Raw genomic sequence first — 17,410 nt, forward strand, 5'->3', positions numbered from 1 at the left:
ATTATCATGTCTCTATTAATATTTTACATAGCCTAAGAACATAATAAAGGTAAAAAAATAAAAAAAGTTTTACCCTGAAATGCAAAAGTTTTACCCAGACACCCATACTCTGTCAAACCGTCAAACCTTGTTTTCTTGGCCTTGGATACTGTATCACATTTGCAATATAGCGACTGTAGTAACACTTTTCTTTTTCTGTGTTTTTTAATTAGTTTTTTTAAACTGCTACTCCTGATTATTCTTTCATCTCAACCGAATGTTTTAAAAAAAAATACTTTACATGCTATATGCATTATTGTTATCCGTGTTCATTCCTGAGGTCTAAGGTAGCCTAATGGGCGGGGCCTTGTGCTGTGGCTCCTCCTGTCCTCTGCTGGCTGATAGGTTGCTTATACAGCTTTGGTGTGAAAACCTAAAAGTTAATGTTCCAGACCTTACTTTCAGTGTAGCTGGTAAACGAGGGGAAGCTCTGAGTGAACATAGGTCTATCTGTAAACGAGACATAGTCTACACCTGGAGCGTCGGGACGCACATACGTGTGCACACACACACACACACACACACACACACACAGCTGCGGTTCACCTGTCTTCCAAGGATTGTTTTCTTATCGGTAGCCGCTGACAGGTGATCTGTCACCATGTTCAAGAAAAAGAGCAAGTCCACCCCTATAACACAGCCAAAACCAACGTAAGTAGAGTTCATTTTCTTGTATTTATGGCGTTTTCTTGATAGCCTACGTTGTGTTTTGAATCCTACGGAATGGCGCTGGTGTTGACATATTCTTGCCTTCAGTGTGTACTTATAATGTCAATCGCCATTCAGAGTCGTCACTGTAAAGTGACCTTGCTTCGCGCTTAAGTCACATAGCCTACCTATAGTTTGGAACCTGTCGGACGTGTAGATGACTGTCAACGCAGTCCTTTAGTCTTTCTTTAATTCTGGATAAAAATATCAGTAGTAGCAAGTAGCATGCTGTAGCCTAAATAGTGTAAATTAGATAGACCTATCCTAAAATTTGAGAATTTGTTGCAATGGGATTTACTTTATTATAATTTAATAGTTTATAATTGTTGTGGTTTAATAGGCTACAAAAAAAACTGTTATATGTGAAATCATTTTATTTAGTTTTTCCTCTGGACGGAATGGTCTTTAATTTGCACATGCAACACGAGAAAGAGGCGTAGGCTACTCACTCGGGGACACGCTTCATACAAATGACTCAATGTTTATTTTTGTATTATTTTGTTGTTCTTTTTGTTAAGTGAAACTGTAATTTCTGTTGATGACTAAACATGAATGTGTGTACGGATAGAACGTTGTAAATTAGGTTGTACAATGTGTGCTTTAACTAAGTTAGGGTGTGGTTGATAGGCAGTGCAGTAAAGTGCTACAGTAACTGGTTTGATAAGTATTCTGTTCAATGATAGACAATGCACAAGGAATTTGCTTGCAGCCTCTCCCATAGTATTGCTTCACCAAGCCTACTCCTGATCTGTTTTAGTCCTGTTCCCAACCCGAATGTTAAAGTGCATGTATTAATGCTGCAGTTTGGTTGATCACTTTCCTTGCCCTGTTGCAATTTCATTGAATCAAAGCCCGCCCTCTTTAAAACTCTCTAAAGAAGCATTGCCTTTAAAAGTCAGAGCCTAATGCTCCCTGTCACTCACCAGGTATTAGGGGGTTCAGGGGCCTCAATAATAACACTCTTTGGTGTTGAGCACCATAAGATTCTCTAATCTGTTGTTCAAATCACAATCCTTCAGTGTAAGGTGTGGTCTTGCAACTGTCACATATGCCGTCAAGAGAAAAGGAATGCCCTTTCTACCTACATTGAAACTTTACTGTGTGTGCTCTTTGTACTGTGATATGCAATGGAATTCCAATCATTTAAAGGCACTCAGTTGAAGTAGTCAGTATCAAACAATTTATTTTTATTCATTCATGTAACTATTATTGGTTTCTACTCATCAGGTGTTAGTGAGGATGCCTAAGTGAAGATGAGTCTTGAGGATAGGTTTCTCTTTTTCCTGATAAGCACAAACTGACAGTGTTGGAATCCTAATAATGCAGCTCCGCCCTTCATAATCTCTTCTTCATGCTGCTCTCTTTATTCAGGTTTTGGTTTTGCATGTAAAAAAAGAGGGGAGTGTTCAAACTTAGCTGGTATCTGGCATGTTGTCAGTGTGAGCCAGCCTAATGAAAGCTTCAAGTTGAAGCATTTGCCTGCCTTTGTAAACAAAAATATGCATAAGGTGAAATACTGGCTTAGGTTATAGTTACCTTTTATTTCTTTGATTTAGAGTCATACTGATAAGGACTCTTTGAGACTGAGGCCTGATTTTCAAACTGGTTTAAGAGGGTTGAATTTAGCTACTTCTTTCAGCAGAGAGATACTACTTTGTTGTCATATTCACCTAGTCTTGCAATCTTTAGAGACATTGTTTTCTGCATTGTATGTTCTGTTCACTGACAGCATTAGCACTCCACACCCTCTATGACATAGTGCTGAAGTTTTCTGGTTTCAAATTGACTCTCTCCCTATGGAGACATCAGAGTTGTGTTTCTCAAACTTTTGCTCCAGTTGCCAGGTTTTTCCGAGAATCAACATGACCACACACTGATGTAGGGCCAGTGAGCCTCCCTGAAAAAAACTATTGACTACATATTTGTAACAAGAAATACATGACAGCTGGTACATTTAATGTCGCAATATTTTCAGACACTTTAATAATATTAAAAAGGAGCTTTCTAGAAAGTGTCTCTATTTCCATAATACTGCAAATGACAGTTTCTAGTGTATGGTTAATTTCTCATTTAAACGGTCAGTGGGACAGATACAACTCAAAAGACCAAGAAAGAGTTAGTTTTATTGAAATTCAAAAAACCATCTCTGCCTTAGAAAAAAAAATCCTTAACATGTTCTGCAAACACAACTGATTGTATCTGTATAAAACAGGCAAGGAAACAGTATTGGCAACTGGGATTTGTGTTGCTTATAACAACCAGCTCATAATTTATTTGTCGTACATTGAGTCTTATGAAGGCATAATATAAGTGACCAAGAAAATGTGCAGCCTGCAGTATAATGGAATGCTTTGCTATCACAAGGACCTGTGGTGTTGATACACTGTGAAAACAAAAAAGAGATATGTACGTGTTTGGTATCATGAGCCTATGTTCTAACCTGACAGAGGCCCTCAGGATGTTTTTCATAAAGATGGGCCTCAGTCGAAAAAAAAGATTCAAGCTGCTCCTTCCAAACTCTACAGTATATACAAGTTCAAACTTGTTCTGAATGGTTTCATATCGAAATCAGCAGGAGTGTAAGAGTAAAAGTAGTAGCCCATGTGTGTTTAATACATGTTATGTAACCTGTGCTGTATGGGTGTGGTTGTGTGTGTGTTAAGAGGTGGATGGTGGATTTGAATTGACCTGACATGACCTGACTGTTTTTGCTCTGTGTCTATCGCCGACACAGCCCCACCCACAACAAAGACCATGATGAAGTACAGAAGTTCTGAGCGGGACATATTACTGTGTAGAATTAATCTTGTTAATGCTTTTTGTTTCCAAATGGCCTTAAACATATGATTTGAATATCTTATTTGCAATGTATTGTTCCTCATTAGCAGACAGAAAGGAATATGGCATACATCTTAAAAGCTCATTTACAGTTGCCCATGCATATACAGTGTACTTCATCAGTCAGACTGTAGTGCCAGATTTCTATTGTGGTTGGCGGCTTAAGGTTATTTGACAGACGGTTGGTTGCAATGGTCCATGGTTACATGGTACACTCCCTGTTCTGAGTTAAAACCATCCTTAGCGTGAGCACCTGCACATGCACTTTTGCACACATTTCAGTGAGTAGTTACAGCAAGGCCAGAAGTATGGCAGAGCTTTTTTCTTACTTTCACTCAAAAAGTAAGTCTATTGGTTACTAAGGTGGGACAGACTGACAACTTTTTGATTTCACAGACTGTATCCAGATTCAGCTCTCTGTGTTTTCTCACAGGGCACCATACTCAGAGCTTGGCGCTCTGGTTGAAAGGCTGCAGAAGAATGCTGATAAAGTGGAGAACTACATCTCGGATGTTGAACAGAACCTTAACAAGGTACGGGCATAAAACTGTCTTCTAAGAGGTCTCTAAGATCCATTTTATCATTATACAGTTATGCTGATCTATTGCAGTCTCCAAAGAACAAACATATGCTATTTAAATGAAAAGTGATCTCTGAATGACAAATGAAATTAAAATATGAATGATATAAATAAATGAAAAATGACCATCTAAGCTTGTACCTAATTTATAGATAATAATATCATATTCAGAAAATAAGGAAGTTAAATTGCAAATATGTAATAAATTATAGTAAGTATGAATATAGATTTTGATATTCTCATTTGTTTGGTTAGAAGATAATACAGAGAAATACAGTTGGCTTGTTTCTCATCAAATAATGAGGTCGAGGACCTTGTTCAGTGCATCCATTAAACCCTCTTCCCTTAACCCTGATCCAACAACAACACAGTTAGACAGTTGTGTGGAGGCAATCAGTCCTAGATGTTACATCTCAAAAGCTCTAAGTCATAAAATGCTACTACACCATTGTCACTTTTCAAAATCTTGTGCTGAATGAAACATTTTCTTTCTGCTTTAAAGCTCCTGTGAGAAGTTTTATCTGGTTATAAAAGTGACTGAAATTAATACTGATGCCTAGACATTACCTATAGAAGCAAAAAAAAAAGAAGAGATTTATGTAGACAAAAAGGAGGGGGGATTGCAACTTCAGTCAAGAAAAAAGAATCCTAACTGTGTGGGTGTATCGGGCTGCTGTTTTTGATGATTTCTTTAATTTACATAACATTTTTGTTCTGAAGGATGTGAGTAAGATCAATGAGGGAAAGCAGCCGCTGTATCAGGATGACACCAACAAGAGAATCCTCAGTTGTCTGGAGCTGCTCAACAGCCTGGACGAAGAGGCCGTCAAGGCGAAGAGTCTCAAACATCCGCAGTCTGAGATGATAGAAAAAGAGTGAGTATAAATTATATAATACTTTATTGTTTTATGTGATAGAATACAAACAACCAAAGTATAAAATCAAGCAAGTCATGTTTGAAAGAATCAGCAAGCAACACATGACACAAGTTAGCCATTATTTTATTAGTTTTCAAATGTAGATCTTAATGACCATAACACATAACATTTTGCATCATTACCTGAAAATTACACTATATGATCATACGCTGTTCTTTTTTGTTTGAGTTTGCAGAACATAAGAATATTACTTTCACAGGAAGGTGATTTTTATAGCCATATCATTTACATTTTCATTGGAATTCTCGGTCAAAATATTTGTTTTGCTCTTATCCCTGAGTGGAGTAGGTGAAAATAGAAATAAATACCACTGAGATTGAAAAAAAAACATGTAAACCTCAGAATTTACCTTAATTTGGGATAAAAACAGTTTTTATGTTGAAAGAGAATGTGATAGCTCAGGGTGATAGATATGACATGACTCTGTTTTACTGATTCAAACAACACTTTATAATACATAATGCGGAGCTATTACTGAACAAGTTATCCTCCATCCTCCACTTTCACTTTGCCTTTATTGATGAAAGGCATTTTTTTAAGGCTAAGGTTGTTTTGTAGGTGTGAGGGCAAGAATGCCGCCTCAGTTTTAAGATCACAAGTTTTCTCACAAATAGAAGCCAAACACCATTTTTGTACATACAAAACATACCTAATTCTGTCATGTATGTGTGTGTGTGTTTATTTAGCATGAGGCAGCTGCGTGAGAGAGTGATGAAGCTTAAGGAGGATCATTCCCACATCTACCACCTGAGCCGCACTGAGGGGAAACCCAGCATCAACTGGGGGAACATGATGGATGAGAAGCTGGTAAGAAGTATAACTTTTATCATCACATATAATGCCACTTTGGGAGTTCAAATAAAAGTGTATTCTCTGACATGAAGATAACACACAACAGTCTTTGATTCTGGAAAAAAGGTAGAAGATTACTAAGTGAAGAAAAGTCTAAACTGAAAGTAAACACTCTGATGCAATATAAAAATCCTGGTCTTCCACAGTAGATCAGACTACTGTAGATCAGATCTTAAAACAATGGGCTATTCATAAGACGACATTAAACAAATGTGCAGCTGATGTCAGAAATGTATGAGGAAATGAGTACAGGTTAAGTGTAACACTGTAACCTGCTATTTTGTTGTCCTTTTATTTTTCCAAAGACATTTTTTGAGTATGTTATCAAGGCTGGATGTTATATTATTATATTATAATATATTAGAAGTTTTTATTTCAGCTTGTTTTGCTTCCCCCAAGTGGCTTAAACAAATTAATGCAGTTTAAATGAAATTAAAGCTCAATTAGAATATTTAAGTTTCAAGAAAACTGGTTCAATCAGAAGGAAAATTACTTTTTTTGGCAAATCTGATCCATAGGTACTACACCCACGTGTGACAAGTCAAAAATACTTAATCAGAAAATTTAAAAAAATCATATCTGCTTTCAAAAATAAGAAAATGATGTTGAAAGAGTTCAATATTGCCCATCATCCAACAGATCATTGGAATTTGACTCATTGACAGTTAAATACTGTCTTAACTGGAGACTCATTGCTTTTATGTAATGACAAATAATTGCCTTTCTAACTGATAACCATATTGCAGGAATGTAGATAAAGTTGATTGTAAAAAATAAGCAGACCAAGTTTAGACAAAACTGTCAGAATGGAGTGTTGTAAAGCTAATTATTTTTGTCTCCCTACCCAGGAAAACCTGAACAACAAAGGCTTTGGACAAGACCTGCCAAGTGTAGAGAATGAAGTAGAGGAACACAACATCTTCCACAGCGAGGTGGAGGCTCTGGCTCCTCACATTTCAGCCAGTGGAGACAAGGTACACAAAAAATGTGTTATTAATAATTTACATTGGTATCTAATTAGGACAAGTTCTCGAATTGTAAAATACCCACCAGACCATTTTCTGGTTGGTCTTGTTTGTAATTTTTTTCTGTTCTTGTTTCTTTTACAGGAATACGTTAGTGGCCTCCAGATGAAGTACAACAAACTGCTGGTAATAAAACTGTTACATCCACCAATGAAACGACCCTTTGCATCCATTTAGTGCATGCAGCCTGTTACTATTATTATTAAAGTATAAACTGTTAAGAAAAAGTGAACACAGGAAGTCAACATGTAGATGTCATTAGATTTTATCAGGAATGGTTGATTGTTTTACAACATAAATAGGTTATATTATCTTCAACTGAAACGTGGTTGTTGCTTATTTGTAATTACTTTTAGAAATAAGAACTTTTTTATCAAATGTTTACATGAAAATAAATGCAGCTTATTTGCGCAGCTTGCTTTCAGAGAGTCAGTCATGAATTTATTGCTTCGATTATCTCCCTGTTTTAAGTTTTTGCTGTCCACCTGTAGGCCAGTTCAAGCGCTCGTCAGCGCAACCTGCTGAGCTTGCGGGACTATATGCAACGCTGCACCAATGAGCTGTACTGGATGGACCAGCAGGCTGAAGAGAGGATCAACTATGACTGGAGTGACAACAACCTGGACTACCCTGCGCGCCAGAGGCAGTATGAGGTAGCTGAGGGCCAGAAAAACTAGCTGCACATATAAAATGAGCATCAGTGCATACAAGGATCGAATCTCCCAAAAACATGAAATATGATCCAAAAACATCTGTCTTTCTCCAAAAGAACTTCATCAGTAAATGTTTGGAGTCGAAGGAGGCCACTATCACCAAGCTGAATGATGATGGGGAGAAGCTGGTTGCTTCTGATCATCCGGGGAAGAATGTAATTGAGGTACAGACACATACTTAATTTTTCTTGGACAAATCATGAACAATTACCTTTTCTTCAATGCTTTACTGATTCAACTTTAATGACACAAAACTACTGTTTTAATCAGTCATGGCTGGTGTTATATCTTGAGCTGAACTAAATATCATCATTTTATAAATAACTAAGGGTAAGGATGTCTCATCAAGATGTTTCTTATATACCTGTACTAATAGTGTAGACTCTTCATTCATGCAGATCTGCCTTGTGTTGTAGTTAAAGTGTTGAGTGAGTTGGATGCCCCCTGGTCTGCTAGCTCAATAAAGGATACATTCTTTACTGTTGTGGTCTGTTGTCTGTAGACATACACTGTCTTAATATTTGGAACTGCCTGCATAACAGAAAACTTTATATCTAGACTCAGTGGAATTTCTTTTAATTAGACTATTTGCTCCACTTAACCAGTGTGTGTCTGTGTTGTTTATTAGTACACATACTTTTCATTATGTTTTCAGAATTGTAAAGCACTTTGGTTAACTTGTTTAAATTATCTTTTGTTAAATTCACCTCATTTTTTTTCTAATCAAATGTCCACATCAATTCTTGTTTATCAGGCACACATGGAGGCAGTTCATGCTGACTGGAAGGAGTACCTGAACTTGCTCATTTGTGAAGAAAACCACCTCAAGCACATGGATGAGTACCACAAGGTTAGTCTGAGAAGGATCAGCAACCACAGATATTTCACTGGATATCACACACACATACATTACCTTTAAACAAGTTAAGCTCATAAGTGTGTGTGTACAGTACCACAAGGAGGCACGTGACACCCAGGACCTACTGAAGCGGATGGAAACAGATCTCAACCAGAAGTACAATCCAGAGTTCAAAGATATCTACCAGATGGAGGGTCTTATCAGGGACTTGGATGTGAGCATTTCTTTATCTGAACCAGGACATACGTATCTCCCACTGATGACACTTGTAAACATGTTTCATTCTGTATGAATGCCTGTGTGCATGTATAGGACCAGGCCAAAGCCATGGACCACTTTGATGAACGAGTCCAAGCTCTTCAGAAGCGCAGCCTGCAGGTCTTGCCCTTGAAGTATCGCCGGGAAACCCCGCAGAAGTTGCTGCCTGTTGAAGCTCTATGCGAGTTTGATACAGAGGAGGTATGTAGTAAATGTTATGTAGGCATAAAGCCTAAGCTGCAGCATTAAACACCATTCGAATACTACACAACACCATTACTGTATATGCTTTACCAATATCAGCTCAAAACAAATCAGCCAAAATTAAAATGTCAAATTGGTGTTTGAATAAAATGTGAGAGTTATTTTAAGATACAGTGACTGTACTATCTTCTTACCTACTACTGATGTAAGTCTTAAAATAAAAGCTATATTTCCGTATTTACTAATGATTCTATTTAAATGAACTAAGTTTGTGGTCAATCAGGAGATTACAGTTTGTAATTTTTGGACAATTGCAGGGACAGATAGCGCGTGGGGAGAGGTACACTCTGCTCCGGAACAATGGGACCAAATGGGATGTGAAAGACGCTGCTGGGCGTAAACTTACCGCCCCTGCCGTCTGCTTTATGATCCCCCCCACAGACCCAGAGGCAGTTGCCACCTCTGACAAGTGAGTGTGTTGAACATGGACATGCCGATATATCTGTACATAAATTAATTTACTTGGTGACAAACTTAATTGCATATATTCCAGTGTAGCTGTAACAGTTGTTTATATTTTGTGTGCAGCCTGGCCAGTCAGCAAAAAGCTAGCAAGCAAAAGATGGCGGGCAGTAAGGGAGCTCTGCTGAAACGCTTCGATGAGCTGAAGAAGGAGAGTGGGGCTGGGACAGCAACAGGTACAGGAAACATGAAATCAAGCTGTAGTTCACCTGTGGATATATATTAGCTAGGATTTGATACAGTTTATATACTACATTCTATACAATACATAATGGACTGGTAGATTGGTTATAAACAGCTAAATCATATAAAAACAGCCTCATATGTAGTAAAGCCCCAGATTGCCTGTGTGCTAGTAGGTTGTGATATTTTCATCATTTTTTAATTTTCCTTGATACTATAGGAATATGTTCAACTAAAGCACATTGTTGAAACATTATTTCTAAACTATTTGTGTCAAAATGTAGTTTCATTTGAATCGATGGACTTTATTCACTCTTAAGATATGGTTTAAGGTTTTGAGGAAGTTACGAATAGAGAAACAGGCTGGGGTCTTGAATTGGGTTGCATATGATCCAGAATTTGAACCTGCTAGATTGGACGGGGGCTTTAAACAGTGGGTTAGGAGAGGTATCACGTCCTTTTGTTCCCTTACCTCAAACAGAAAATTTCAGACACATTTGGACTGGAAAAGCAGGACTTCCATAGATACCTGCAAGTCAGAGACTATTATAATAAAAAATTACAGGTCAAAGAGGAGAAGGAATACAATTTGATTTCTATATTTCACGATGCATACCAAAAAAAAAGACAATAAAAAGTTGGTCTCAAGAATATACAGAAGTATACAAGCCTCTAAAAATCATTCTATGTTATCCATTAAACAAAAATGGGAGAAGGAGTCAGAAATACAAATATCAGAAGAGATCTGGATGGAAATATGTGAGACACAAGCGACCACTGCAAACTCAAGATCACTGAGAGAGTTTGGCTGGAAGAATGTAGTGAGATTTTTTATAACTCCTAAGATAACAGCAATGCAAACAGGCACACAGAGCCGAGGCTTCTGTTGGAGACAATGCGGAACCTCTATGGCTAATCACTTTCATGTTTTTTGGGCCTGTCCGAAAATCCAGTCATTCTGGAGAGAGGGGGCTACCGAGATCAATAAAATCATTGGGGTGGATTTAGATTTCTCTTTTGTAACTTTATATCTCGGTAAAATACCGGAAACAGTCCTACAGAAGGATAAATACTTATTGAAAATACTCTTGGCAAGTAGTAGGAAAGCTCTAACTAGGAAATGGTTGCAACCAGACCCCCCAACACTGGACTAGTGGCGCAAGATCATTCAAGAAATTTACTGTATGGAGAGACTTACTTTTGTTTTAAGACTTCAGTTGGAGAAATGCATTGAACGCTGAGAAAAATGGATTGTGCATGCTCCTTGAATAGTATGACATTATACCATGATGTGTGTGTAAAAGAATACTTTGATTTTTGCAAGTAAAAAAAAAAAAAAAAAAAAATGAAGTTTTATGACCTCTATTAATTCCTCAGATTTTTTTTCTTATTTAACTATCAAAGATTTGCATATTTGTCAGATCTGAAACACAACTTGTGTTTGCTGGATGTCAGAGCTGCCAATGAAGACTATAGATGAAGTAAAATAATCAAACTCATCATATACTTTGTGCTCGGTTTTTACCACAGACAAGCAAGAGCAGCAGTGCCGCCAGCTGATGGCCGGTCTGGATAATGTCATCAATAATCTAGACAAACAGGAGAAGGCCATTTATACCCGAGTGCGCCCGCCACTTGAGCAGAATAGGCCTCTGCAGGACAGCGCTGACCGCCTGCAGGATATTGGGGTAAGGCCAACCACTTCATTTGGTTGTTGTATTTTTCTCTCGACCTGTGAATCTGTTAGCACAAAAAAACTAATACAGGGTGTATTTATTAATTTCAAAACTCACTTGTTTCTCTTCAGGAAATTGCTTCTGCTGTGAGGAAGATTGAACCAGAGAAGTCCTCTAAAGTACAGGAAGCAAAGAACTTCTTGGTTTCCAACCCAAATTCTGCCAGTGCACCTCAACTCCACGGCAAGGTGGATGAAACCAACAAGAAGTACACCAAGATTGAGGAACTTCTTCAGTGCTCTCAGGACAAGTAAGGGAGTTCTAATGTACATATGGATTTTTCATAATCAGAGGTAGATGTGATTGTTGTGACTGCTGTATTTAAGTGTATGTTATATATTCTCTTCTATCTGCTTTAATTTGGTTCAAATCAGGTGTGTTGAGTGACATGCATTTCTAATCACCTACTAATTGCACTTTATAGACTAAAGAATTCCAACCAGTTGGAGACTTCCCTACAAAATGGAAAGACTTTACTGTCCACCTTTGAGAACAAGCTAGCCAGGGAGGAGGTTGCTCCAGCAGACATCTCATCGCTTGAGAAAACTCAAAGGGAACTTGCTGTAAGATGGCTCTCTTATTCTTTGGCACGCATCACAATACTATCCTTCTCTGAAAAAGTAGTGGATCATCAGACGTACATCTTGCATCAACAACAACATTCAAGAATCATTGTAATTACTTATTGTAACAAACTACCTTTGTCTAGCATGCTTATGCATAAAGCATTCTAGTGAAAGTAGGGGGGTCCCTAACAAGGTTATCCAGAAGTATCCCTTATGTATCAAAATAAAAGGATGGTGACTTTAATGCTAAATATTCAGATTAAGATCAGAGGGATTTTTGTTCACATAGGGTTAGGGTTAGGGTTAATTTTAGCAATTGGATGCATGGAATCAGTTCTAGAAAGGGAGAAAATGTTGTATGGTCTTGTTGTGTCATTGAAATGTCTGTATCATACTTTCATGAAGAACACATTACTGCATATGAACTTGATCCTTCTTGCTCCTCTCGTAGGATATTGGTTCAGACCTGAGGTCCAAAAGGTCAGCTATTGCTGAGACGGAGCAGAACCTGCGTTTAGCTAAAGGCAGCTGCGACAACATGACCACCAAATTTCATGAGCACTGCCCTGACATTGAGAGGCAAGAAGCTGATGTCCAGAAGCTCAATAAACGCTTCAACAACCTCAACAGGCAGATTGACACGAGGTAAGAGGGTCAGGGCGTGTTCATTTTTAAAAAGTGGGTAGCGTACAGCCGAACTCCAGTTCAGATTGTGGCCTCTAGCCACTACATGTCAAATAATCTCCATATGAAACTTAATATATTATCAAAAAGAAAGGTTACTCATCCAACAGAAAAGAGGTTGTTTTGTATAATTGTAATAATAACATTTAAAAAAATGTTATAATATGTTGAAATACAATGCAGCATTTTCACGGGTAGTTATCTGTGACATCCTTCTCAACATATTTTCAATTGACCAAATGATGATGTAATGCTTTCTATGGTGATGATACTACTATGTATCTAAGTGCATAAAATAGATATTGAGTTGATGGTGGCTTCTAATTGTTTCTGAAAACACTGTTTGGAGCTAAAAAGTTACCAGGAGAGTTACGGTTGCGGGCCCCCACCACAACATCTTGTGAGGACAGTTTGTGTATAGAGTTATGAACATATACAACATAATTTGTAAAAATTCACACAAAGCTTCATTATGATTGCTTTTACCATGTGTTGCAGGTCTCAAAGCTTGCAGAGAGCCAAGATGTCATATAAAAACTACCGCAATGATTATGATAATCTGAACAGCTGGTTGTCTCGTGTCCCAAATTACGATCCCCGTGAAACTGATGACACTATACAAGTGGAAACCAAGCTGAAGAATCAGAGGGTGAGACTCATGAACAATGGAATAGTTGTTGTGGAAATGAATATTTTTTCAGAGGCGCTGCAGGACAGGTTAATAAAACACAAATCTAATTCCTACAGAACCTGCTTTCTGATATTGCAAGAAAGGAGTCTGACTTGAACAATGTCTCCAAAAATGCCCAGCTTTACCAACAAGCTGTCAAAGTAAGATATTCTTCACAAGTTTTACCTCATCTTAATTTGCAGAAAGTCAATATGATGAAGGTTTAAATGCGGGTTCTTCTTTGTAGGACTACGAGAATGAAACTGAGAAGTTTAGATCCATCCTTGACATCGAGGATGGACTTGTGCCTCAGACATACAAGAGGAGCAGACTGGAATCACCTGCACTGACAGTCAAAGGAGAGGTGAGACACAACTGTCAAATTTCATACACTATCAATTAGGTCAACAATGTTTACCTTCTGTATGTGTATATGTGAGTAGGGAAATAAGCATGTTGTGGTCTTTGTCCTCCATGAGTTCCAACAGAAGGCTTCATCATTGATTTATTTATGATTAATCAGTGAACCAGTAATAAAACTTGACCTGTTATTCAAATTTGTACAGGAAGCTGCCATTGAGGCTAAGTTTACTGAGGTGAATGCTGTGAACAGGCTAAGGCTGCAGAATCTGGAGTTCACCCAAAGTCTTCTCAACCAGGTGAATTATTTTTACAGGAAGATGATAATAATGATGATAATAATAATAATGATAATAATAATAGTAATAATAATAATGACATTAAAAACAAACACGATTATTTTACTCTCTAGCAACCCGAGACCCCTATGATTCAGTCAACAAATGTCCGATCAGTCAGTTCGTCTGCACCAGGAGAAGAACCTTGGAGAATCAAGAAGCAGTTGGACGACGAAGTCCAAAGGAGAGAGCAGCTTGAGAAAGAAATTGAGATTATCCAGACTGATATCTATGTCCTTGAGGGGCAGAAGCCTCAGGACACTATTGTCAAAAAGGAGCTGATTAAAAAGGTTCCAGACCCGCAACTGGATGAGGAAGTCCATAAGGTACAACAGAAACTCTCAGAGGAGCGCCGCACTACTCATGTCCTGGAAAATGACCTTGAGGTTCTCAAGTTGAAGTTACGTGGACTTGAGACTGAGGCCAAAGAAGGGGCACAGCAATACACAGTGAAGGAGGTCCTGCGTATAGAGAGAGACCGAGGTCAAGAGGAGGAAATGCGCAAGCTTCGGGAGGAGCTGGATGAGCTAAGAAGGCAGAAGTTGAATAGAGACAATGAGATCATTCAGATACAGAAGCAAGTGACACTCCTAGCTGAAGAGAAGAACAAGGAACAGGAGGTGATTACTGAAGAGGAGGTGATCAAAGTCCAAAATGACCCACAGCTTGAAACCGAGTACCGGGTACTCCTCGACAGGAAGCAGAAGGAAATGGATGGCAGGAAGCAGCTGGAGGATGAACTGCAATTTCTTCAGGAAAAGCTCAAAAGGATGGAGAAGGAGAAAGCAATGGCAGAGGAGAAGATTTCCATCAAGGAGGTGCTGAAGGTAGAGAAAGATGTCGCCTTTGAAAGGGAGGTAGAAAATCTCAGGAGGCAGTATGAAGATGAGAGGACCAAACGGAGATCATCACAGCGAGAAAAGGTTGATCTCCAGAGAAAAATTACCAGCCTAGAGGAAGAAAAGTCAAAGGTCGTTATCCAGGAGAAGGTGAGGGAAATAGTTCGCCCTGACCCCAAGGCTGAGAATGAGGTTGCAAATCTCCGACTTGAACTTGTAGAGCACCAGCGGCGCTATAGAGATGCAGAGCTCCAGCTTAGATCACTGCAGGATGAACTCACTATGTTGAGAAACAGAGGACCTCAAGTGGAGGTTAAAGAGATCATTAAAGAAGTTATCAAATACAAGACAGATCCACAGACTGAGAGAGAACTGGAAAGACTGCGCAACGAGATCGTAGATAAAACTCACCAGATTGAGAAATCTGAGATGGAAACTCGCCAACTTCGTGATGAAATTCAAAGATGGATGGACACTAAACCCCAAGTGCAGACTAAAGAGGTGGTCAATGAAGTGTTGCAGTACAGAGAAGACCCTAAGACCAAGGAAGAAATTGAAACTCTCAAAAGGAAACTGGCTGATGAACAGAAAAAACACCTTGATCTGGAGAGAGACCGTTCAGCCCAAGAAGAGAAAATCAGACTCAGGAAAATGGATCTGTCTCAGGTCCGTGAGAAGATTGTTCAGCAAGAGGTGGTCAAGATGGAAGAAGATCCAATCCTCAGGTCAGAGTGTGACACTTTCGTACAAAACATCGGAAGCGAGCAGAGGCAAAAGGAGAGTCTGAAAACAGAGCTCTACCAACTGCAAAGACAAAAGGCTGACTTGGATATGCAACTAGAAGAACTGGAGCGTGAGCGGAGGGCAAGGCGCGATGCAGAACTCGAGATCCAGAGGCTTCGGGTAAGACTTAATGAGCTTGAAATCCATGACAAAGAAAACCGTGAGAAGGTCACTGTCAAACAGAAGGTAGTCCTACAGCAGGATCCTCAACAGGAGAAGGAACACTCCATCCTCAAACTGCAGCTTGATGAAGAGAAGCACAAACGCATTCTGCTCGAGAAAGAGTTAAATGCTCTCGTTCAGCAGCAGATCACCCTGGAGAAGATGGATGTGAAAGAAAGAGTTGTCCGCACTGAGAAAGTCCAAGTTGAGAAGGATCCAGAGGCTGAAATTGAGATTGAAAACCTGAGGAGAACTCTGGAGGAGGAGAAAAGAAGAAAGCGAGACCTGGACCAGGAGTTGTCCACACTCACTTCAAAGCTTTCTGATATGGAGTTCTCCAACACCAAGTCTTCAAAAGAACTGGATTACATTCGTGATGAGAGTAGCAGGCTGCAGCAAGAAAACCAAAGGCTACAGAATGAGATCCGCAAGCTTCGTTCTGAGATTGAGATCACCAGCAAAGAGACTCGTCTCATCACTGAGTCTGCTCCAAGGGAGGATGGGAAGAACCTTGAATTAAGGCTTGATTCTCTACAGAGGGAACTAGGAGAGCTGAGAAGCATCACCACCCAGAAGGATGATGAAATCGAGAAGCTTCAAAAGAACCTGTCAGCTGTGAGAATGAAGCGGGAACAGAGGGAGAGTCACCTCCGTAGGTCTATTGTCATCATTGACCCGGATTCAGGCAAAGAGATGCGTCCAGAGGAGGCCTACAAACTAGGGCTGATCGACTGGAAGATGTTTGTCAACCTGCAGAGCCAAGAGTGTGACTGGGAGGAGATCTCAGTCAAGGGCCCCAGGGGAGAATCCTCTGTTCTTCATGATCGAAAATCAGGGAAAAAGTTCTCCATTGAGGATGCGCTGCGTCTTGGCCACATCACAAATCGTCAGCTTCAGCAGTACACTAACAAAGAAATCTCTATCCAGGAATTTGGTGTTATGGTGTCGGGACAAAAAAAATGAATACAAATATGCTAAAGAACGTACATTGTTCAGTTTAATACTACAATATTTTGTCTGTCTCACTGTTTTTACTGTACCTCCATTCTGACTTTATTACTATGGTGACTCGGTACTTTAACCATGATTCATAAATGCACTATATATTTATTAGCTTATGTATCCTCAAATTATTTTAACTGGCATGATTAAGTGAGATGACATTACTATCTTTCAGCCAACTACATAGCATTTTACGTGGGGGGGGGAAGTTTTCTCAGATCACCTTTTATTTCTTACACTGGTTACTTTGTAAGAGAACATCTCTTTGGTAATATATGTATGATGTTGCCATTCAAATTGGCAAGGGAACTAAATTATGATTTTGCAATTTTGTGGGGGGTTTTCTCAGGTTAACTTGATGTGTGCTATGTACCTTTCAATAAAAGTTGATTAAACAGGGGGAAAAAATGTCATTGGTATAATTTTGTGGTCGTATTTTCTTATATGTAGTTTTTCATATGAGATAAAGCTTTGAATATCCAACTTGAAACTGATTATAACAGCATTACGACTGATTAACAACATCAACAAAAAGAAGAGGAAGAAGAAGG

At 38.9% G+C, this 17,410-nt stretch overlaps 1 protein-coding gene across 1 annotated transcript; it reads left to right on the top strand.

The window, feature by feature from the left end:
- Window positions 1-429: 429 nt before the first annotated feature.
- On the top strand, window positions 430-17,267 carry ppl (periplakin). The gene is made up of 22 exons (XM_061065291.1): window positions 430-690; window positions 4,019-4,118; window positions 4,886-5,040; window positions 5,790-5,910; window positions 6,804-6,929; window positions 7,065-7,106; window positions 7,472-7,633; window positions 7,750-7,857; window positions 8,448-8,543; window positions 8,644-8,766; window positions 8,865-9,011; window positions 9,332-9,483; window positions 9,603-9,712; window positions 11,250-11,407; window positions 11,527-11,705; window positions 11,880-12,018; window positions 12,473-12,666; window positions 13,204-13,354; window positions 13,453-13,536; window positions 13,623-13,739; window positions 13,942-14,034; window positions 14,148-17,267. The coding sequence occupies exons 1-22, from the start codon at window positions 641-643 to the stop codon at window positions 16,818-16,820; spliced, it is 5,280 nt and encodes a 1,759-aa protein (XP_060921274.1). The 5' UTR covers window positions 430-640; the 3' UTR covers window positions 16,821-17,267.
- Window positions 17,268-17,410: the final 143 nt, after the last annotated feature.

The sequence above is a fragment of the Labrus mixtus genome, chromosome 20 (genome assembly GCF_963584025.1).
Source record: "Labrus mixtus chromosome 20, fLabMix1.1, whole genome shotgun sequence".
Lineage (NCBI taxonomy): Eukaryota > Metazoa > Chordata > Actinopteri > Labriformes > Labridae > Labrus > Labrus mixtus.

Coding starts and splice junctions, on each gene's coding strand:
- ppl (XM_061065291.1), top strand. CDS start 641: ATGTTCAAGAAAAAGAGCAAGTCCACCCCTATAACACAGCCAAAACCA. Junction 12,019..12,472: donor AAACTCAAAGGGAACTTGCT/GTAAGATGGCTC, acceptor CTCCTCTCGTAG/GATATTGGTTCAGACCTGAG. Junction 13,740..13,941: donor CACTGACAGTCAAAGGAGAG/GTGAGACACAAC, acceptor AAATTTGTACAG/GAAGCTGCCATTGAGGCTAA.